This window comes from Apostichopus japonicus, chromosome 6 (assembly GCF_037975245.1).
Source record: "Apostichopus japonicus isolate 1M-3 chromosome 6, ASM3797524v1, whole genome shotgun sequence".
Lineage (NCBI taxonomy): Eukaryota > Metazoa > Echinodermata > Holothuroidea > Aspidochirotida > Stichopodidae > Apostichopus > Apostichopus japonicus.
Genome location: NC_092566.1, coordinates 9,501,378 through 9,525,198, shown reverse-complemented (window position 1 = coordinate 9,525,198; position 23,821 = coordinate 9,501,378). Strand labels below are relative to the sequence as shown.

Below are 23,821 nucleotides of genomic sequence, written 5' to 3'. Positions count from 1 at the left end.
TTATGATATCACTAGTATTTACAAAAGAGAAAATGCTAAGATGCAACTTACAAGGCCTGGGAAGTGCCATTTCCAGCGATCTGGGAGGCATTTTCAGCCAAAATTTTCTTGTGCGCTTCGTGCCAATCATGGTGGCGCTACGCTTAGATAGTTTGCAATGCCGAATCTACAGTTTCGCCCCTCCCTTGGCAAATTCCTGGCTACGCGTATGGCAAGCCATGTGGGACAAACACCGCATAATATATCCGCGTATTAATTCGAATATATACGCGTATTAATTGTACATGTGTAAAGTTTCGCTTTTTGAAGCGATCTCGCGAGCCCGCCAAAACATTTATCGTTGGTATGTGTACACAGCAAGAGCGGAAATGGTTTTTCGTGAATATTCTAATTAATCCGTGCATATATTGGATTTAATCCATGTACATACTCGAATTAATACGTGTATATATTCGAATTAATACGTGTATATATTTGAATTAATACGTGTATATATATTAGAATTAATACGCGGATATATTTAAGCCATATGATTGGCTAATAATATATACGCGTATATATTCCAATTAATACGCGTATAAATTCCAATTAATACGCGGATATATTATGCAGTGTTTGACCCACATGGCTTGCCATATACGCGACTGCCAAAAAGCATATCTGCCCGTGGCATATATGGAAAGTAACAAGTATATATGGCCTGCGACATAATTTGCAATTTTAGTTCACCGAAATTATACCAGGATTGCAGTTTCATCAAATGATGGACACGATTTACAAACTGCAGCCCAATGTATTTCTTTCAGACATTCATAAATTGACTCGCATAATTTCGTCTATAAAGTCTAATATATGCACCCCCTCCTGCCCCCCCCCCCCTACACTTACACATTCCCTGGCTTAGTTCTTAAATTTAATCGAATTTCATTGAGAATTAAACCCAAAATAGATCAAACTATAAGACGCTATACCATATATTTTTCTTGGGTATTAAATGAACCCTAATTTTTCTATTGGACTTTCCGTATGGACTTTATGACATTTATGTTATTCTCTCCGACCCCAGCTATACCCCCCCCCCACACACACACACACACACACCCCCACCGACTCCCTCCCTCTTCCTCTCTCCATTGTTGTAGAAAAAAATATATGGTGCTCAGTCATGATATTTGCATTTAAGGAAAAGTGATATGTTGCATCCCTATACCGTGATTTGTGAAACCACAGACCCCCCCCCCCCCTTGCCTCCTCCCAGCAGTCCATTTGTTTTAATATTATTTATAGTTTCACGTCAGCTATATAACCGATCAGCTTCTTTCTTTAATGAGAGAAGTAATAAGTTGCACCATTGTTGTCCAAATACGATGGCATAGATTAGGCATTACTGGTTACACATATACTCAACTCCTCACCTGAAAAATCATGTGATCATATTATTAAGTCGGTTAGGTCAATAACTTCTTATCGGAAGAATTCTTCTTCTTCTTTTTTTAACTTTTTTTTCTAAATAAATTTGCATTTTGCTCGATTAGTAATTCTGAAATGTATTTCTCATAAAGAAAATTGCACCTACAGATTTACAACTTGTACCGTTCGGATAGGGCTCCATGCAGTGGAATAAATATGAATCACTTTAACCGTATACCCATGCAGGAAGTACCTCAAATGGTAATTATGATATGCAGTAGGTAGTTGATTACCATAAAAGATTACCATAAAAGAATTTGAGGACACCTACTTTATCCGGAATATGTAAATGATATACAGGCTTCAAGTCTATATAAGTTATTTAAGTATGCATGAATATGATAATCCCCGTCCTTTTCAACCTCACAAACATTTTACAAGTAATTTGTAGTTTAGTAGCATATAGCATCTTGCCTTTAAACTAAATTGTAGACCTAATTTATAATTGACATATTTACCTCAGAATTACGATTTCATTGACGTCTGAAATATTAATAATGTCTCTATTTGTGAAGGATATAGGTGTACCCATCGGCGCCCTATACATGGGAGTCGTCTTCAACGACAGGGCCACATTCCTTCCTCTATAAATCGTGGGTTCGTTTCTGTTTATCATAAGTATAGTTTCACCAAGATGAGGTTGATATTAAAATAATGATGAGACAATTTAAGACAACTGCAGGAGTAAATAATACTAACATAGCACGACCATTATATAACCTTCGACTGGTTGAAGTGTCCAAAACTGTCCAACAGATGACAAAAGGGGGATAACTGTACAGTCATGTGAAAGTATCTCATCTCATTCTAGTTAAACTACCGTAAAACTAACATCCTCAGATCTAAATAAATTATCTTCATCGTTAATTTTGGTTGGAACTGTACCAGCGAGAAGACGGAAACTATTGGTCAGTCTCATGTTGATGTATACAAAACATGTCTGCACGGTCATCGTTATGCTCAGAAGTACCTAAAATTAATTAATTAATTAAGATTCATTCGATTAAAATATGTTGGAAGGTTTCTTATAGTTTGATCATCTGCAATCTTTATATTTTATTCTTTATTAACTTAGGTGGGGTTGTCATAAATATGATGATAACAGCCAGCGACTCATCATCGTTCGAGATGAATTGTGTAATGTTAGCTTGTCAATTGACAAAATATAGCCACCCCAGCCACCATCAGTGTACCATTCATTTTAATCAAAACTGGTTTTCCCATTAAGCCACATGTGACCTGGGCCCAGGGCCCCCGAGTAAGCTGTCCAAAAGTTAAAATGCAAAATAAACAGGGGAAATGGCTACCTAATAGAAATATTTCACCGAAAACCATCTTTATCTTAACATTTTGTTTTGTCGCCCTCTTCATATTACTTTCCATAAGTATCGGGTATATATATATATATATATATATATATATATATATATATATATATATATATATATATATATATATATATACATATATATATATATATATATATATAGCGAATTGTACAGCTATGCAATCAATGCTTTGCAACATATATTAACACAACTATACACATGCCTTGGTTGCCTCGAGGACGATTGGTGCGCCAAACTTCATATCTAGCCAAGGGCCCAACAAAAACGTAAACCATGTTCCGGTTGTATTTACTTTATTTGATCAATAAGCTATATAGTTAAAATATCCTCCGTTCATGTATCTGAAATAATCTTGCAATTGGCAACATTTCAAACACGAAATTACGAGATATATTGATCGATCAAACGACATCCGGGATAGGCTAAAATTAATTTACTACAGGCTGCAAGAAAAACAAATGTTTACTGCGCTTTATTATTCGTATTTTTGTACCTAAAAATATATGAATATGTAATCGTATGTTTAGCACCACTCGTAAGGTTTGATAAGTTTACGAATCACCTCTAACTCTTCCCTATAGAAAAAAGGGAATGACATAGGAAAATGAAACTGTTGTAACTTGATCAAGGCATGGAATATGGCATTGCTTCATCTGCGTTATTAAAGGGAGTGAATACTCGCGCACAAAGAAACGTCTGATGCCGGTAATCTGACCTAATTTCGAATGTGGTGTAATACTAGAAGTGTTAGACACCACCATCGATCCCAGCAATTACACACACAGCTTGCTACAGTCGGTAATTCGAATACATGCAGCTATGGTCAACACCCACAACAGAGTTTACATATAGCAGCGATGGGCAACTCAGGTCCAGATAAAAGATAATAAGGTATCACGTTTCATTACTGTCTGCATTTTGTAGCGATAAGAGAAAAACTTCACTTGCAAGCAACGAAAGTTAACATTTTTTTTAGAGGGCGGCACACGGTTTGGGGCGAGTCTTCAATGCCTTTAAAGTTGCAGGTTCATGAAATTACTGAGACGTGCTTATACCATTAAATTAGCTGCAGATTATATGTCATGTCATAGTGATTTATCTGTAAGGAGATATAACATTGATAATAGCTTGTACAATTCTAGACAATTATAATATCTATATATGAAAAACCAACTATATATAACTCCTCTCTGAACTTGATAAATGAACCTTCATCTTTTTGATAAACATTTAATCGATACTTTCGGAATTTATTATCAATCTCATTATGATAGAAGAAAACAGTATGGCGAAATTACGTTTCTCTCAGAGTTCGAAGATGAAGTAATTACAGTAATCAAATTTAAGGCATGTAGATTTACGATGCTACATGTCCTTCGTATAGCCAAGTTCAAGTCATGCGGACGTGTGCGCTTGTATGTGTCATGCATGCTTACTTTAAAAAAAAACAATGTTTCGTGACTTGATACAAGTCTGCGCTATATTAAGTACGAAGCATTAGCCTATATAACTTTTGTGTGTGCGTTTGTATGTGTCATGCATGCTTACTTTTACAAAGCAATGTTTCGTGACTTGATACAAGTCTGCGCTATATTAAGTATACGAAATGTTAGCCTATATAACTATTGTGGCGGTCGAAGTTTAGTTACGGTATTTCGAGGTCACATCATCAATTCATCGTCATCATCGTCGTCATCGTCATCATCGTCATGGTCATCGTCATCGCCACCATCGTCGTTGTTGTCATCATCATCGCCGTGGTCGTTATCGTTGTCATGGTTGTCATCTTCTTTATCTTCGTCATCATCTTCATCCTCCTCCCCTTCCTACTCCTCCTCCTCCACCTCATCATTTTTTAGCCTCTTTGGTATATTTTGAAATTTGCGAGCCCCTAGAAGAGCTTTAGGCGGGTTAGGCCTAAAATGAGGAAGACTTCCACATTTGATACAGACCGTTCCCTAGGGAATAGACATGCTAATACTTCAATGCGTTGTAATAAATTAGAAGTAGAGGAATTTCCTTATACAAGAGAAGGGTGGAATGATTGAAACGTGTCGAGAGATCCCTCTAGTAAGATCGGGATGAAGTGACGGTTAACATAGATCACATTTTATTGTTGGCATAAAAATAATTTTGATATGTGTTTGCTTTTTTAGAATAGCCAACCAGGAAAGAACCTGAGCAAGAAAAAACAAAGCAATGGACCGACTGATCCACTCCAAATGTGACAATCCTATTGATGAATCGTTTGCTGTTATGTTATAAATGAAAATATATCATATAATAATTAACACGCGCACGCTGCATCATGAAAGGAAGTCTCTCATTTCCATTGCTTCAGCTAATACCTCGTTCACTATATACTGCATGCTGAATAAGCAAATGTTATTTAAAAAAAATAATCGACATCGTTTTGTCGCCGTTTTCCACTTTTTTGACAAGTCCATCGAGTTTTTCTCATATATCAATCACAAAACAGCAAACTAAGATATCAGCCAAGTTTTTCCCTGCCAAAATCGTTAATTGGCGAGTAAGTAAGGACATTTGCAGATAATAAGAAAAGTGTCCTCCGACAAATTACACATTTAATATTAATCGCATACAGTTCCCCCAACCCACTGGTTTGAATTCAACCAACCATATATGCAGGTTTAGTTATGAGCGGTTGCTAGAAATAGATTCAAAACGTCGAGTTGGTAACTTGGTACTCTAACAGCTCCCTGGTACAACTGCCATAGACAATCTACACAAATCAAGCATGGTGTTGTATTACGTATTGGTCAATGACGTTCGTAACTTTTAAATATTCATATTATGGGCGAGGTTTATTTGGATCCCAACGGAAAATATCTTCGACTTTTATGCCACCGTTTCAAGTAAGATTTGAATAGATTATAAGCTATAGTTATGTATGTCGTTATGGCATCGTGGATTCAGTGAGGTTGAGAAAAACCATAGTAAAGGACGCAAAATGCTGCTTTAAGTGTTAACGTTAACTCGTTGTTTCATGTCCTGTAGGCTGTAACACATGTTACCGTGTTACGAACACACAGTAACAATTACTGATGAACGGTTGTGTGATATTGAACAGTAGTTTCTTTACCATGGAGCTATGAGTATCGGGTAGAATTCTATAATAACTCAACAAAACCAAGTCCTTTTATCACTTCATATTACCAACTGATAACAATGCAGTGTTTTAACGGTCAACATGATATCAAAATTCAGGAAACTGTGATAAAGTTACACATCCATATACAACATACAACTAGGCTTACTCATGAACGTAATATTATTAAGTCGCCCAGGAAAGAACCTGGGCACGAAAACCAAACTTCCGAACGACTGATCCGCTCTCAACCCCCAGTCCCCTTGCATCGGGACTGTGACTGTGTGATCATCGTCGGGTGTGCATCACCATTCTCCTCGAAAGGGAACAGATACTACACGAGATCTTAGCCAAAGGCTGAGAAGCGTATTATTAAAAAGGTATGCGATAACAATAGTATCGCCAAAAGAAAAGAAAAAACATGGCAGATAATTAAAACCACACGATAATTTATAGGCAAATTTGACCGACACGTATATCTGTATTGAGAATATCTGCAAAATCATCTACACATATCCATAGAAAAATTTAAGAAAAACAAAAAAACAGACAGACAGACAGACTGACAGACAGACAACAACAACATTCAGCTGTTTTAATCAAATCATTTGTATTGTTATTGTTCCAAAGTTGATCTGTGAATGTGTTTGTGAAGATTCGCTGGGTAGCTATAATTTAACTGACGGTATATATAGCGACCGTTCACACAACGTGATATGTGCGTATTTATGTAACGGCTTCTCGCTCTATCATTGGACATGTAGATACTTCTCTCAACCAATCACCTGTCTCTATAACACCTAAGAATAAATTGACAGCCAGTCATGCTCATTGCTGGATGTTTGTTTTTGTAACTGTGGCGAAGAAATAAGTTAATATGTGATATCAAAATATGCTTAACAACAGTCCAATAAAGATGGGTCAGAAATTATTGGACAATACAAAACATAAAACTATGAAAATAACGACACACTTGCGTTACATATTTGTTGACACACAAATATATAAACGGATTAATATTACGCAATTCATTCACAGAGGTTTTAGTACTCTGTTAGGCAAGGAGACTCACATGTTAGGCAAAGGAGACCGTCTTGTTACGAAGGATGACTTAGTGGATTCATATTAAAGATCGATTTTAAGGATAACGATTATCTTTGCACAGCAGCGTACCTCAACAGTATATCATGGAGGTCACTTTAATTTACAATGAGACCATATACACGGAGGAAATGTCTACCGTAGACGACTTACTATTATTTCATGGAAATACCACCGATGATGCAAACCTCTTGCCTTATCGTCTGAGGATAACATTAATCGTTCTTCTCTCGACAATTCTTACCGTTGGAGTCTTCGGGAATACTTTAGCTATATATATTTTTTTGAGGTAAGTTATACGTATAATTAGTAATAACAATTAGAGAATCCTTCCCGATTCCTATACTGCAAAACCCATGCTGGAACGTTCGGAGTAGAACGTATAGGGGCGTACCGAGGGAGGGTGATGTAAGGCGCATGTTGGGGGTGCATGAGGGGCATGTTCCCCTACTTTTGTAAAAAAGGAAAATGTAAAGTGCTAATTTTTCTTCAACGAAGAGTGGCTCCTAGTATTTTGTTACTACAAAATAAACTTTTCGCTTGTTTTTAGTCGGTGTTGTTATAAGTGTGCCCATAGACAAGAATTAACAACATCATAACAGGGACGGTGTAACAGTGTAGGATCTCCCCATGGGTAAATATGTTTCCTGTAGTCACAGGTGGGGTTAGGGAGGGGGGTACATAATTTATACTTACAAACAAACACGCATACATGTATATATATATACATACATGCATACATAGACATATAACATAAATAATATGTATATATATATATATATATATATATATATATATATGTATATATATATATATATATATATATATATATATATATATATATATATATATATATATATATATATATATATATATATATATATATATATATATATATATATATATATATATATATATGAATTTCGATGAATGATAGAAATGATTTTCGAGTTGGTTAGCATCATGTTTGATCTCTAGAGTAAGGCAAAATATGTCACCAAAAACAGAACTAGTATTGTTCGATAAAGGTGACAAACGCCTACAGTGGAATTACGATCTTCCTTACCGGTTTCGAACCTCTGGACATACAATCAGCGTCCATAGCCTAGTGGTTAGGGTGTCCGCGTACAGAGCGGGAGGCCCGTGGTTCGAATCCCGGTGGAGGCTGAAAGTTTTTTCACTGTTCTTGATTTTCCAACTCATTACCATTTTCATTTATATATATATATATATATATATATATATTTATATTTATATAAATATATATCAACATATATTTATTTATAGTAATATTTACATGATATGTAATAAAACACAAATAAAATATAACGAAAGTCTGAAACGAAAGAAACATGGCTCAGACCCACCCCGCCACAATTTGTAAAAAAAATGTCGCTTATGCCTATGATCAGAAGATCCACATTAAGAGTGGTACCGGCACATCCCGACAAGACACAAGTTCTAAATAAGGGACAACCTTGTCACAAGTTTTTTTTATCAGTCTTGACTCTGAGGTTTTCAGAGTAACTGCATGCACTTCATCTGTCGAGCAACAAATTCAACCTAAGATGAGACTGTTATACTGATCTGAATAATATTTAATTAAATTTTCTATGTTGTATGTATCTCAGATGGCCTTATAGTCTTACAGATAACACTGGGCAAGTATTGAATAATGTAGCCGCTAAACATTTTTTCGGCCACATATTCAACATACTGATCTTGGTTGGTAGAAGTTATAGGATCATATCACATTGTGACATTTGTAAAAAAAAAATCGGGCTTTATGCTATCTGCTAACAGAGATCAAAATGGACTTGGTCATTGAAATATTAGATATTGTCAGTTCATTTGGCATTTTTTCATGTATTATTTTTTAGATAATGAAATAAATTATACACAACCCATGATCCTTGTTTTTTCAAGAGATTGGATCGAAAAATTGTCTGGCCCAAAGAACCACAAAACTAAGGTTCAATCCGGTTTATCCCACCCAGTAAACAACATTAATAACCAGTGCTGTACATAAGGGGTACCGGTAACAATAGTAGCCATTGGCTCCTAAATGAAAAGAGTTAGGTGCCAGACAACTAGTCTGATAACCATTATCAATGTTGCAACTCTAACTTCAAAGAGGTGCGGAAAAGTAGACCGTAAGGAAATAAAATATTCTTAATATCGTAATCTCATATCGAACATAAACCAATCACAAAGCAGTGTTTTAGGCTAGGATTTTGAAACGTGCGTCCCAGGGACGCATCTGCTCGAAAAAGTTTGAGTATAGCAGATAAAAACTTGCGTCCGCCCATACATTTCTGTGATAAAACCTGAAGCCAAAGAGCTGTTATACTACATTATGATCTTTTGAAGTCAAGTAGAACATTACTAGATCACATTGCTGTCACTTATATACTAAAAAGTATGGTAGAGGTTTATAAACACACAAACAATGAATTAAAAAGAAGAAATATTTGCAGTACATATCAAGCAATTGTATAAATAAGAATGTTCACCAAAGCTAATGTTTATCCTGGTCTGGTAGACTAAGCTAAGTGTATAAAATGGACTGCATTATTTTCCGTACCGTTTTATGTACCGTAGGCCAAAAATACTATACTCCAATTCTAGTTAGGTGATCTTTGAGGGCTCGTAAATAGCAGTTTCCATCCCTTAAAACATGCTTTCTGACCCACAAGCCACATCTATTCGAATTTTAATTTAGACGGTCGTAATGATTTGCTGTAATATTTACAGATTAAGAGACGCAATTTAAAAAAAAAAGAAGATGTTAACTGTGATGTGACATCAAAGCTAATAAGTAAATTTCCAAACATTTCGGCCCATACAGCCGGTGCACAGTTCTCGGTTAACCGGTTTCAATAACGTGAGCGGATGAGAGCCATTCAAAGGCGTTTCTAGGGAAAAGCAGATGGGACGTCAGTATATATAGATTTACTCCCCATCATGCAGGATCCGTTGTTAATGCACATTTTTACAGTCCATTTATACTGTGTATGGATGCGACAATCATGTTCTAACCTTTATGCCATACTTTTTTTTTGTACTTGGGAGTGGGCAGTCGTAATACTTTTCGTGACTGTAATATTACGAATTGTATATGCTTGTAGGGTAAAAAATAACACAAGATAATAAGATAAGTTGAACGATTTTTTACTTCATATTTTGGTCTAATTTCGAGGAAATGGAAACAAAGCAAAAAAAAAAAAAAAAAAAACATTGAACTTAATAACTCCATGAACAAACCGAAATCGTAATAAAACCAGCCGTTAATGCACTAGACTTTGAAATGACATTTGCGTGACTGACACCGGAGTGGGGGCGGGGTCTTGCCCCCCCCCCAATAATTTTCAAAACAATGATTTTCAAATAGAACTTTATTAACATGCAAAGTTGGTGAATTTTAACAACTTTTGTCTTGGCCTCAGGCTGTCCCCCCCCCCCCCCAATAAACACCCGTATCGGGGTTCTGATTTGCAAACTAAAGAAGGAAGGAAAAAATCTTCTTCTTTAACGTATGAAGCAATGCAAACAATATGACAACAAATTTTGCATCTGTCCTTTACTGAAACTTTATATTATTTTTTAGAAAAGTACATGTGTTAAGACTGAGGCATCAAGCAAGGAATTAGGAGAGAAAAGAAATGATTTAATTATATAGTTCAGTTTAATTATTCAAAATTCGGCAGTTCTTTGTGTTTGTGCGTGTGTGCGGTAGAGGAGGGGGGGGGGTGGAAGTATCAGGAAAATGATCTTTTGCCATAATTGCTTTAGGCAGTAATATGCACAATATTAGTCGTGTGATTAAGATCAAGATTTGAAAGGGGGAAAAACTGAGCTATATATATATATATAGAAGCACTAGTGATATGCAACATTAACACAAATGCTTAACAATGGTTGATCTTTCATTGTGTTTGCTGTGTATTTATGACTGCTACCGCGACATAGTGTCAACACAAGTTATTCCAGGTGTCGTGTGGGGGATACAGTACTTTGTGTACTGTATAATACAGTGATGCATGCTAAACTTATCGTATTTTGTAAACTGGCAAATCAACTTGTTGGCTGTAATCTGAATGGTCTCAATATTTATTGAATGCTTATCAGAGGTGTGGGAAGGGGGGGGGGTACTGGTACACCTCTCCGCCTCAAAGAGCAGATCTTGCTTGATGTGAGGGGACCCCACAGTAGACCCAAATACATCATAACCTGATCAACAAAAGTTAGAATTGATCAAATGACAGAGATGTGTGACCGAAAGACTTTGCTGTCTCCTGTCACGCCATCAACACGCCATCAACGCCATCAACATGCCATCAACGCCATCAACACGCCATCAACCAAGAGGAAGAGGAAAAGATATACTGTGTATCATCACAGGTGAGGTAGGAGCAGGGGGTTGTTATGGAAAGAGCAGGTTTGTATAAGAGTGTACTGTAGTTATCTTGCGACAATAGTTAGATTTGCCATTTTCTTGCTTGGTAGATACATGGATTTGTTCATGTAATTAAGTATAAGGGCAGCTATTGTGTGATGCATTAGGTGAAGGTTACCCTAGATCCAGGCACTAAGTCTTCTTTATGTGTGTGCTTGGGGGGGGGTGGGGGGTTGTCAAAGTTTGCCCGTTTTGAGGTTCAGCGGATTTAAATTTTACATACACTTGTACTGATATGACCTTTCATGCAGGCTCCCTATTTTATCCCTGAAAATGTCTGTACGGTGTAAGGGAGGGGGGGGGGGTCGCTGCCACGTGCTACTGTAGCTGAGTAGGGAAACATTTGCTTGATGAGTTGTACGCTTTGATAATTTACATAGGTCATTGGCCATACGTTGGGGCAGGCTAGAAGAAACATGAATGTGATACATTTCATTGAGCAATACTCCCTCACCACCATCAGCATACTGATTGACCGTCCCATTATAACTTGATATGCATCATGCCCCAGAGCTAATGTTACCTTATAGTCTAAGCATACCAGAGCCATTAGTTGGTTTGTATGAGGACTTGCGCTGGGGATCGAGACGTGTGTAGGAGTTGTAAGTTAAGAAAATTTGAAAGTATACATGCAAAGGCTGCAACATTTTCATGAAATGAATTTGTTCCATGCAACATGCCACATAGTAGTGTCAATTTCCATCAATATTTGGGGAGAAGTGGGGGCCCGGAGGAGTAGTAGAGGAGACAAACTTTATTTGAGAGACAGGGGATTTATCACCTACGTAATCTTTTGGAGACCTAGAAATGTTTGACCATTGGGCTTGTCTGTATCGTGGATAAAATTAAGCTCTAAGAAGGGGTTAAAATTGTGGATAGGGAAACTGTAACACATTTGGGGTTGTAATCGTCTCATGGTACTCCACTTTCATGGTGACATATTCACTAAGGAAGATCGAGTCTTCGTTTCATTTCTTTCCATAAGGCACGAAGACCATAGGAATCGTGCAAAGTAGGTCAAGCGGTTATTGCAAACAACCACGTTGAGAGATTTGGTTGAAGTTGCCCACATTATCAGTGCCCGGGCTAGTAAGCCCCAATATATTACATGGACCTCCCACTAAGCATGACCCTGCCATTGCGGTCCACATACGCATATCGCGGTTCACTTTCGTCAAGATTTGAAAGCTTTTTTGATGTCATGCACAGTATATAGTCTAGTAAGCCGATATACCGTATCGTGATACCGCACCGAACTATTGCGCGTCATGTATCATATAGTACGTACACATAACGTGCCAGATTGCTTTAGTGTGTAACGTTACTATATGTATCTGTTTTATCGAACTTAGAAGATTATCACATCAATAATAATATTATGGCTACCCAAATCGAGCCAGTTTAAAGGAACTTGTGCAACACTTTGGGGTTAACCAAATGACCGTTGTCATTTCAGTAAAAAATTCTTATAAATAATATTTCAAAATAAAAATAAAATAAAACTGTTAGCAAACTGCTTATCCACTAGAGAGCCTGTGTAATAGAATGTGTAAAAGTAAGTTGGCCTGACGTTTCGATCCTAGCAGGATCTTCTTCAGAGGCTAAATGACAAGTTACAGTAACAGAGGGGACAAAAACACGCACAGAATACAGACTGGTTAATGAGCACGGTGAACACAATGAGATGGATGAAAGGGGATTATAAGTAGAAAGCAACAGGAGAAGAGGAGAGGAAGGAGATAAACTGTGGAGGGACAAAGAGAGGATTAAAGGCACAGGGTAAGGAATAAACTGGAGAGGGACAAAGACAGAAAGGTGTGAAGAAAAATGGAGGGGAAGAGAGCTGTGAGAAGAAGAGTGAAAGGGGGGGGGGGGGAGGGAGAAAGGGGAGAAGGAGTAGGGAACAGAGGAAAGTTAGTCATGTCCTACCTGAATGTTCAGCCCATGAGGTTGAATGGTACGAAGGCGTTGCATCCAGAGCCTCTCTCTGCTGATTCGTACTAGGTCAGGACGGCTACCTAAGGATTCAATCCCCTGTAGGGACATGTCGTTAATGGTATGGTTGGGAAGGTTAAAATGTTCTCCAACTGGGGTCTCAGTCTTCATGGTGTTGACTGTGGATCTGTGACCATAGAATCGCTTCTTGAGGGTGGTTTTGGTTTCGCCAACATACTGGATGCCGCAAACTCTACAAGAGATCAGATAGATGACATTGGTGGTAGTGCAAGTGATGTGACCCTTAGTCTTGTGTGTGAGTTGCATGCTGTGGCTGGTGATGGAATTGGATTCAACAATGTGGTGGCTGCAGACGATGCATCTCGAAGTACGATCACATTTGAAGGTACCATGCTGAATGGGTGTGGGGTTAGAAGTTAGAGGTGGAACAGCAGCACGTACAAGAAGGTCTCGTAGGTTGCGTGGTCGTCTGTAGGCGATGATGGGTTTTTCAGGGACGGCTCGTTGGAGTCTATCTGAAGTGAGGAGAATGTTGTGGTTGTTAGAGGTGATTTTCTGAAGGGGAGGAAGATTTGGGTGGAAAGTAACAACCAGGGGCAGCTTGTTGTCGCAATCTCGTCCCTTTTTGTCCTTCACTGCCAAAGTAGAAGATCTGGAAAGGGAGCGGACTCTCTGAATGGCTTCACGCACCCTTCTGGCACTATGGCCCCTGGCAATAAGGTGTTTTTCCAAAGCATCTGTATGGCGAATGAAAGAGGAATTGTTAGAGCAAATGCGACGAAGACGAAGGGCTTGACTGTAGGCAATTCCAGACTTGCAGTGACGGGGATGGCAGCTTGAAGAATGGAGATACTGGTGTGTGTCTGTGGGCTTGGTGTATAAGTCTGTAGAGAGAGAACCGTGTTCCTTGCGAACAGTCACATCGAGAAAGTTAACCTGTTGGTGAGAGTAATCAGAGGTGAATTTGATGGTGCTGTGGAAAGAATTGATGTGATGGATGAAGGTGAGCAGGCTATCCTCATCACTGGTCCAAATGAAGAAGATGTCATCAATGTAGCGCCACCAGATAAGGGGACGGCAGGGAGCCGTACTGAGCATGCGTTCTTCAAGGCTAGACATAAACAGACATGCAAAGGAAGGAGCCATCCTGGTTCCCATGGCAGTCCCGTGTCTTTGAAGGTAATGCTTGTCCATGAACGTGAAGTTGTTTTTGGTGAGAACCTGTTGCATGAGAGCTTTGATGTCAGAGATGGGTGGACAAGGGTGGACCTTCTTAGACAGGGCTGCACACGTGGCTGCGATACTGCGATAATTGAATTACAGTCATGCTGCACCGATGACGAATGGACTCAGTACACTAACAAAATTAACTTGTGTTTGTCTCAGCAGAACATTGAACTCACAGAAAGAAGAAATAAGAAAATGACTGACCTTCAGAAAAGACGCAAACGTACCACTTGCAACCGTTTTAGAAGGCCCCAGACTCCACCTGAGTCTGAACCACCATCCTCAACTGCAGTTGTTAACTTATCTTCTTCTACTCTTACCAGTGCAGACCTTAGGCTTCTCTCCAAAGGACTCAACTTCTGTCCTACTCCTCCAGCATTTGACCAAGCGGAACTGAGTCAAGATCTTACTCATTTCTTTCGCAGAATTCGCCTTCGTGAGTTTTTCCTAGATGATCCTCCAACTGAACGGGAACCCTTCTGCAAGAAAAGTTCTTGGATGCCTCCTAAGAACAGAGTCCCTGTTTTAGAAGCCTACACACAGGTCGTCAGCTCTGAGACTAACCAGTCAAACTCTCCTCTCTGCAGAACACACGACAACCTTCCAAGAGATGAGCGTACAGCACTCTCCTCACTGATGTCTCGCAGTGACATTATCATCAAGCCAGCCGACAAAGGTTCTGCAGTTGTCATCCAGGATCGACAGGATTACATCAAGGAAGCCATGCGTCATCTCTCCAACAGTGATATTTACACTCTTCTTGATTCTGATCCCACAGATATTTTCTCCCAGCAGATAAAACAGACCATCACTGATATGTACCAGCGGAACCAGATCTCTAAGAAGGCTTTTTCTTTCCTTTCTCCCACAGACTGTAAGGCAGCCAGGTTTTATCTCCTGCCCAAAATTCACAAGCCTGGTAACCCTGGTAGGCCTATCATCTCGGGCAATGGGTCCCCCACCGAGAAGATATCCTTGTTTGTGGACCACTTCATCAAACCTCTTGTTCCTCAGATTAATTCTTATATCCATGACACTCCAGATTTCCTCAGGAAACTTGAAGATATCAAAAACCAAATCCCCAGTACAGCCATCATCGGTACTTTCGACGTCACTTCTCTGTACACTAACATCCCTCATGCTGAAGGTATCGCAGCCACGTGTGCAGCCCTGTCTAAGAAGGTCCACCCTTGTCCACCCATCTCTGACATCAAAGCTCTCATGCAACAGGTTCTCACCAAAAACAACTTCACGTTCATGGACAAGCATTACCTTCAAAGACACGGGACTGCCATGGGAACCAGGATGGCTCCTTCCTTTGCATGTCTGTTTATGTCTAGCCTTGAAGAACGCATGCTCAGTACGGCTCCCTGCCGTCCCCTTATCTGGTGGCGCTACATTGATGACATCTTCTTCATTTGGACCAGTGATGAGGATAGCCTGCTCACCTTCATCCATCACATCAATTCTTTCCACAGCACCATCAAATTCACCTCTGATTACTCTCACCAACAGGTTAACTTTCTCGATGTGACTGTTCGCAAGGAACACGGTTCTCTCTCTACAGACTTATACACCAAGCCCACAGACACACACCAGTATCTCCATTCTTCAAGCTGCCATCCCCGTCACTGCAAGTCTGGAATTGCCTACAGTCAAGCCCTTCGTCTTCGTCGCATTTGCTCTAACAATTCCTCTTTCATTCGCCATACAGATGCTTTGGAAAAACACCTTATTGCCAGGGGCCATAGTGCCAGAAGGGTGCGTGAAGCCATTCAGAGAGTCCGCTCCCTTTCCAGATCTTCTACTTTGGCAGTGAAGGACAAAAAGGGACGAGATTGCGACAACAAGCTGCCCCTGGTTGTTACTTTCCACCCAAATCTTCCTCCCCTTCAGAAAATCACCTCTAACAACCACAACATTCTCCTCACTTCAGATAGACTCCAACGAGCCGTCCCTGAAAAAACCCATCATCGCCTACAGACGACCACGCAACCTACGAGACCTTCTTGTACGTGCTGCTGTTCCACCTCTAACTTCTAACCCCACACCCATTCAGCATGGTACCTTCAAATGTGATCGTACTTCGAGATGCATCGTCTGCAGCCACCACATTGTTGAATCCAATTCCATCACCAGCCACAGCATGCAACTCACACACAAGACTAAGGGTCACATCACTTGCACTACCACCAATGTCATCTATCTGATCTCTTGTAGAGTTTGCGGCATCCAGTATGTTGGCGAAACCAAAACCACCCTCAAGAAGCGATTCTATGGTCACAGATCCACAGTCAACACCATGAAGACTGAGACCCCAGTTGGAGAACATTTTAACCTTCCCAACCATACCATTAACGACATGTCCCTACAGGGGATTGAATCCTTAGGTAGCCGTCCTGACCTAGTACGAATCAGCAGAGAGAGGCTCTGGATGCAACGCCTTCGTACCATTCAACCTCATGGGCTGAACATTCAGGAAGGACATGACTAACTTTCCTCTGTTCCCTACTCCTTCTCCCCTTTCTCCCTCCCCCCCCCCCTTTCACTCTTCTTCTCACAGCTCTCTTCCCCTCCATTTTTCTTCACACCTTTCTGTCTTTGTCCCTCTCCAGTTTATTCCTTACCCTGTGCCTTTAATCCTCTCTTTGTCCCTCCACAGTTTATCTCCTTCCTCTCCTCTTCTCCTGTTGCTTTCTACTTATAATCCCCTTTCATCCATCTCATTGTGTTCACCGTGCTCATTAACCAGTCTGTATTCTGTGCGTGTTTTTGTCCCCTCTGTTACTGTAACTTGTCATTTAGCCTCTGAAGAAGATCCTGCTAGGATCGAAACGTCAGGCCAACTTACTTTTACACAAATAATATTTCAGTAAAATAAAATAAAAAAATCAGTAAAAAATTCAGCAAAAAACAAAATTTCAGTAAAGTAAAATAAAAAATATTTCAGTAAAAAATTCAGTAAAACTATTCAGTAAAAAATATTTCGGTATGGTATACTGCTTAAGTGGGTGTGTAATTCGCGCTATACTGCAATGTGATTGGTAGAGGTGGGACAGCGCCCACCTTCACAGGTCAGGTCCCTTCTCGCATAATGCGATGGAATTCCTCACGACGGAATGAAATTGGGCAACATAATGAAATTGGACGTCGGAAGTTTGCGCAACGGCAACCTAGGTTTTCGCGACGACAACCAACATTCTCGCGAAGTCAACCTACGTTCTCGCGGCGGCAACTAGTGCTGTGCCGTTTACACGTTTAAACGTGTAAACGAACGAAACATCGTTTAAAACGTTGAATAAAACCTTATGAACGTTTAAATGAAACTATGATATCAACTGAAAATTAAATTATTGGCAAAAATCGCGTATTAATTCTCGTGTTTATTTTGTCTACTACGCGAAATAACAAAACAACTTACGATCAGTCGAATCATAAACCACGAACGTAATCCTACTTTTGTCCCCCCCCCCCCCCACGATGTATCCGGCGATATGAATGGCTTAAACTTTGAACGCTGTTATCCTTTTGTGAAAACTTCCTGATTCGCGGCACAAGTGTACTTTATATCGAGCCGACAGCGGCGGCGCAGATAATCCAGTCAATGCATGTTCGATCGAAATGATTACAATCCTTGTCCATCACTTTGAACTCTCCGACCATACAATACCGGGTCGAATACTCGACTTGGTAATAGCTGTTCAAATACATGATCAAAGGAAATGTATCGATTGGAGATCGTAAAAAAACTCTGAAAATCAGTAGAGAAATTACCAATTGAATAAACCGTAAGACCACATCTGGTGTTAAGCGGGGGGGGGGGGGGGGGGGGGAAGGAAGTATTTTCTAGAATTTCCAAAAATACGGAAAAACTAATGTCCTACCACAGTTAAGTGTATAGCAAATAGCCTAACCACCTCGTCTGTTACGGATCTCACGTAACTACAAAAACACAACCAATTGTATTTTGCGAACTTGACGTTTTCTACAAGAACATGGAAATAATGTTAAGCATTAGTTAATCATGCCGTGTGGCCTAAAACATATTTTATTCCAAGGTTTACTTTAATAAAGATGACCATAGCTTGATATCTTGTGCTGCGTGTATGAACTGTGCCTGGGTATCATGGGGAATACTCTATGAAACGTTTCTTGGAAACGTGCCAAAAATGTTAACAAACAGGTGTTAGACAGGGGATGAGCGCGCAGTTATTTGGCAAGGTACCTGGGAAAATTCTGAGCACATATACAGTATCCTACCGTAGTATTTAAGTTAGGTTAAACCGTACTGCAGTTGTAAACTGATGTACGTTTAGTGCGCGCTATTCATTGTTAGGCATTCTAGAAACGGGGCTTTGCCGAACGTTTTTTGTTTCATAATATCGGAGGTTCTGTAAGTTAAACTTTTTAAAGATTGTAAAACAGATTAAATCTCTTTTCATTTTATAACATAATACAGCTACTCTACTTGTCATTTAAAATTTTTCATCAGCTTCGTGACAATTTAAATTCAAAAGTTGTCAGTATTTTGCATCGTCAACTGCGAATTTTTTTATCGCCAGACACGCAAAAAATTCCTTTTCCTTTTCCGGGGTCTTCGCCCCACCAGGGCCCTAGGGCCGGCCCCTGGACCCCACGCCTTTATACTCGGCGTTTTCTCGCGATATTCGAGAACGTTTAAACGTTTTAAACGAAAAATCGGTCGTCTAAACGTTTAGGTCTTTAAACGAAAACTCACAGCCCTAGCGGCAACTTAAGTTACCGCGACGGCAACCTAAGTATGGTACAAAACGGCGCGCTATATACGCGTCCAAATATACACTAACCACAGACACTATACGTGTGAAACAGTACCGTTTGATTTTTTCCGCATGCTGACGAGTAACTACATATTAAGTAGGACGTAATGCCAATTAATAGACCGTTCATTATGTCCATTTTTAACTTTGAATCGATAAACTAATTCAATTAAATCTAAGCTACTATTTATTATAAGTTTGTTTAAGGATTCCCAGAGTCTGTAAATATTAGTCCGCTTTCTGTCGCAAAATGAATGAAATTATGGACTAAGAATAGGCAACAACCGAAGAACAAATTTATTCAATACTCGGGCCAACGGAATTTTGCAGGTGTTGGGCTTTGGGATAAATGCACAAATTATGACTTCCTTGTTAGTGCTACATATTTTAAGCTTTCATTACTTATGTAAATGAGAGTTTTAATTGGTGTGTACCCAAGCCTGAAGAGAGAGAGAGAGAAATTGGGAAGTATAGGAGGCGGGTGGGGGGGGGGGGGGTAGGTCAGAAGGCTATAGTCGAGGAAATATTGGATAAAGAACAATTTAGTCATTTTCATATAATTTGTTAAGGAAAATGGGGTCCTGCTGTCATAATTGTCACCGGAGCAACACCCGACTCCCGACGTCACTGTTTGTAACCTAGATATTTGTCCGTCCCCACCATTGTCAGTCGGGGGAGGTCTTTTTTTTACTTGCGAGTTTGATGTATATAAACTTCAGATTGCGCCATCTGAACTGTTATTTGTTTTTTCCTTGGATGGGGAAGGGGAAGGGGGAGAGGGAGGGGAGATTGGACCGTCAGACCGATTGATGGGAGTAGGTTTCAACGACCACATGGCAACATCACTTACTTTGTAAAATTCATTGATCCGCTAATGGCTCTTCCATAAGGTATAGGGCTGTGAGTTTTCGTTTAAAGACCTAAACGTTTAAACGGCCGATTTTTCGTTCGTTTAAACGTTTGCGAATATCGCGAGAAAACGCCGAGTATAAAGGCGTGGGGTCCAGGGGACCGCCCTAGGGCCCTGGTGGGGCGAAGACCCCGGAAAAGGAAAAGGAATTTTTTGCGTGTCTGGCGATAAAAAAATTCGCAGTTGAGGATGCAAAATACTGACAACTTTTGAATTTAAATTGTCACGAAGCTGATGAAAAATTTTAAATGACAAGTTAGAGTAGCTGTATTATGTTATAAAATGAAAAGAGATTTAATCTGTTTTACAATCTTTAAAAAGTTTAACTTACAGAACCTCCGATATTATGAAACAAAAAACGTTCGGCAAAGCCCCGTTTCTAGAATGCCTAACAATGAATAGCGCGCACTAAACGTACATCAGTTTACAACTGCAGTACGGTTTAACCTAACTTAAATACTACGGTAGGATACTGTATATGTGCTCAGAATTTTCCCAGGTACCTTGCCAAACAACTGCGCGCTCATCCCCTGTCTTACACCTGTTTGTTAACATTTTTGGCACGTTTCCAAGAAACGTTTCATAGAGTATTCCCCATGATACACGAGGCACAGTTCATACACGCAGCACAAGATATCAAGCTATGGTCATCTTTATTAAAGTAAACCTTGTAATCAAATATGTTTTAGGCCACACGGCATGATTAACTAATGCTTAATATTATTTCCATGTTCTTGTAGAAAACGTCAAGTTCGCAAAATACAATTGGTTGTGTTTTTGTAGTTACGTGAGATCCGTAACAGACGAGGTGGTTAGGCTATTTGCTATACACTTAACTGTGGTAGGACATTATTTTTTCCGTATTTTTGGAAATTCTAGAAAATACTTCCTTCCCCCCCCCACCCCCCGCTTAACACCAGATGTGGTCTTACGGTTTATTCATAAATGGGTGTACTAGAGCCTTGTATACATGACATTAGTTGCATTTAGCACGATTTGCCAGTTTCGCGTGAATTTGTCGAAAGTGTTTTGCTGGATCTTTCGTAAAATTTGAAAGGTGTACCAAATTACTTTTCGTACACAATTGGTAATTTCTCTACTGATTTTCAGAGTTTTTTTACGATCTCCAATCGATACATTTCCTTTGATCATGTATTTGAACAACTATTACCAAGTCGAGTATTCGACCCGGTATTGTCTGGTCGGAGATTTCAAAGTGATGGACAGGGATTGTAATCATTTCGATCGAACATGCATTGACTGGATTATCTGCGCCGCCGCCGCTGTCGGCTCGATATAAAGTACACTTGTGCCGCGAATCAGGAAGTTTTCACAAAAGGATAACAGCGTTCAAGTTTAAGCCATTCATATCGCCGGATTACATCGTGGGGGGGGGGGGGGACAAAGTAGGATTACGTTCGCGGTTTATGATTCGACTGATCGTAAGTTGTTTTGTTATTTCGCGTAGTAGACAAAATAAACACGGGAATTGATACGCGATTTTTGCCAATAATTTAATTTTCAGGTGATATTGTAACGTCACTTCCCTGTCTGGTGGGGCAGTCTTTAATGATGGGGTTGGCGGAAGAGAGTCTCGACAGAAAGATGACAATGAAGAGGATGATAAAGTGCCCGTGGCACAGTGGTACCGTTTATTCAAACCTCCGACTTACACTTAGGTTCATTAAAGGTTCTTACTTAGTGCTTATCCTTGCATTACGCATAACGTAAAGGTTAACGCAATTCCTAAACGCAGCGTCTAAACGCAGCGTAGAACACGGCACTAAACGCAACGCCCAACGCAGCGTCCAACGCGGCGCCACACGCAGCGTATAACGCAACGTACAACGCGGCGCTCAACGCAGCGCGGAACGCAACGCAAAACGCGGCGCCCAACGCAACGTCCAACGCGGCGCCACACGCAGCGTATAACGCAACGTATAACACGGCGATAAACGGAACGCCAAACGCAGGTTCTAAATATGTAAACAGATTCAAAGCTATAGGGTTAACTAAACGGTGTCTGCAATACCGTTAACAGATGCACATATACTAAGAACCAATCGATTGACTAAATGGCAGTAACGTATCTTTCTGATATCTGACCTAGGCTATTCACTTATGTTCCTACTTACGGACTAACTGAAAAATATACAATCACGGCAGAATGCTGATCTCTACTAAAGTACACACATTGTCACGTAGTTCAGATCGCTACTGAATAACGTAAAATGATAACAATCGGTCAATAACGTTACTCCTAAATAATTGGGCGTAATCTATCCCTCAGTGAAATATCGCAGTTTGCTAACAATTTATACAACTCACAAATGTATCCAATAATATTCTAAACGCTTGCAATATCTATGAACAGTTAAACACGGTGCTGTGGTATTAGAAACCTACCAACTTGGATAATAGTAAATGATATGATAACGTACCGTACGTAGACGTCTTGCGAGATTTTGGCAAAGAGTCCCTCTCTGCACGTACCAACAGCTCCTTTTATACTAGCCCAGTGAACAATGGCTTAAGTTTACGCGCGTGAGAAAGTTACTACTTCAAAGAGCACCGCCTTAGTGTTGCAGTCACCAGACTTCCGGAGACCGAGAGGCCAGGTGCACGATTACTTACGTCATAGTAAACAACTTAACGGGGATTTCCCGGCATAGAATCATAACATTACGTAAACAGTTTATACAGCTTAAAGAATAACCCTCAAAGCTTAATTAAGTACTATGCAAGTTCGGTTACAATATCATAGTTTCGTTTAAACGTTCATAAGGTTTTATTAACCGTTAACCGATGTTTCGTTCGTTTACACGTTTAAACGTGTAAACGGCACAGCACTAATATTAAGGTACATGCCCCTTGTTTGGGTGGGGATGGCGTTGTACACTTATTTTGCTAGTCTTATACGACATCACGACAATTTAACAATATTGATCACGGTGTCATGTTTGTGTAAAGTCTGAAATCAACAAATTTCACTTTTCCGACGTGAAGTCCAACGTGTGACACCTCATCTCGATAGCTTTGACATTGTATGATGTCAAAATGTCCCGTTAGTGTAACTTGACGAATGTCAGTTTTTTTTTCCTTTTTTTTTTTTTTTTTTTTGGAGGTGTTGTAAAAATAAGTGTGAAGCAACACGAATAGTTGTTGCGTTAACTTTTTTTTCAAAGTTCCTTTTGTCCCAATTTAATCTGTTTTCCTCAAGTATAAAACAATTCGAAATATTTATAGCATGAGTTATTTACAGATGCAAGCATAACTGACAGTATGGGAAGAGTATAACAAACCGCGACTGTTGATATACAACTCTTACCCTAACCCTAGCACTATCAAACACTAGATATTAAACCACAGATATGAATACACAATCATGTGGCAAAAGAGAATGTCTGCTAAAGAATACTTGCACTATTTTGTACTCTCTTAACT

At 39.6% G+C, this 23,821-nt stretch overlaps 1 protein-coding gene across 1 annotated transcript in view; it reads left to right on the top strand.

Annotated features, from left to right (window-relative positions):
- The first annotated feature begins 6,839 nt into the window (after positions 1–6,839).
- The window catches only part of LOC139969247 (rhodopsin, GQ-coupled-like), an 80,789-nt gene continuing 63,807 nt past the window's right edge, over positions 6,840–23,821 (top strand). Inside the window, exon 1 of the mRNA XM_071974162.1 lies at positions 6,840–7,318. Within this exon, the coding sequence (XP_071830263.1) occupies positions 7,116–7,318 (203 nt within the window). The 5' untranslated portion in view covers positions 6,840–7,115. The remainder of the gene's footprint in view (positions 7,319–23,821) is intronic.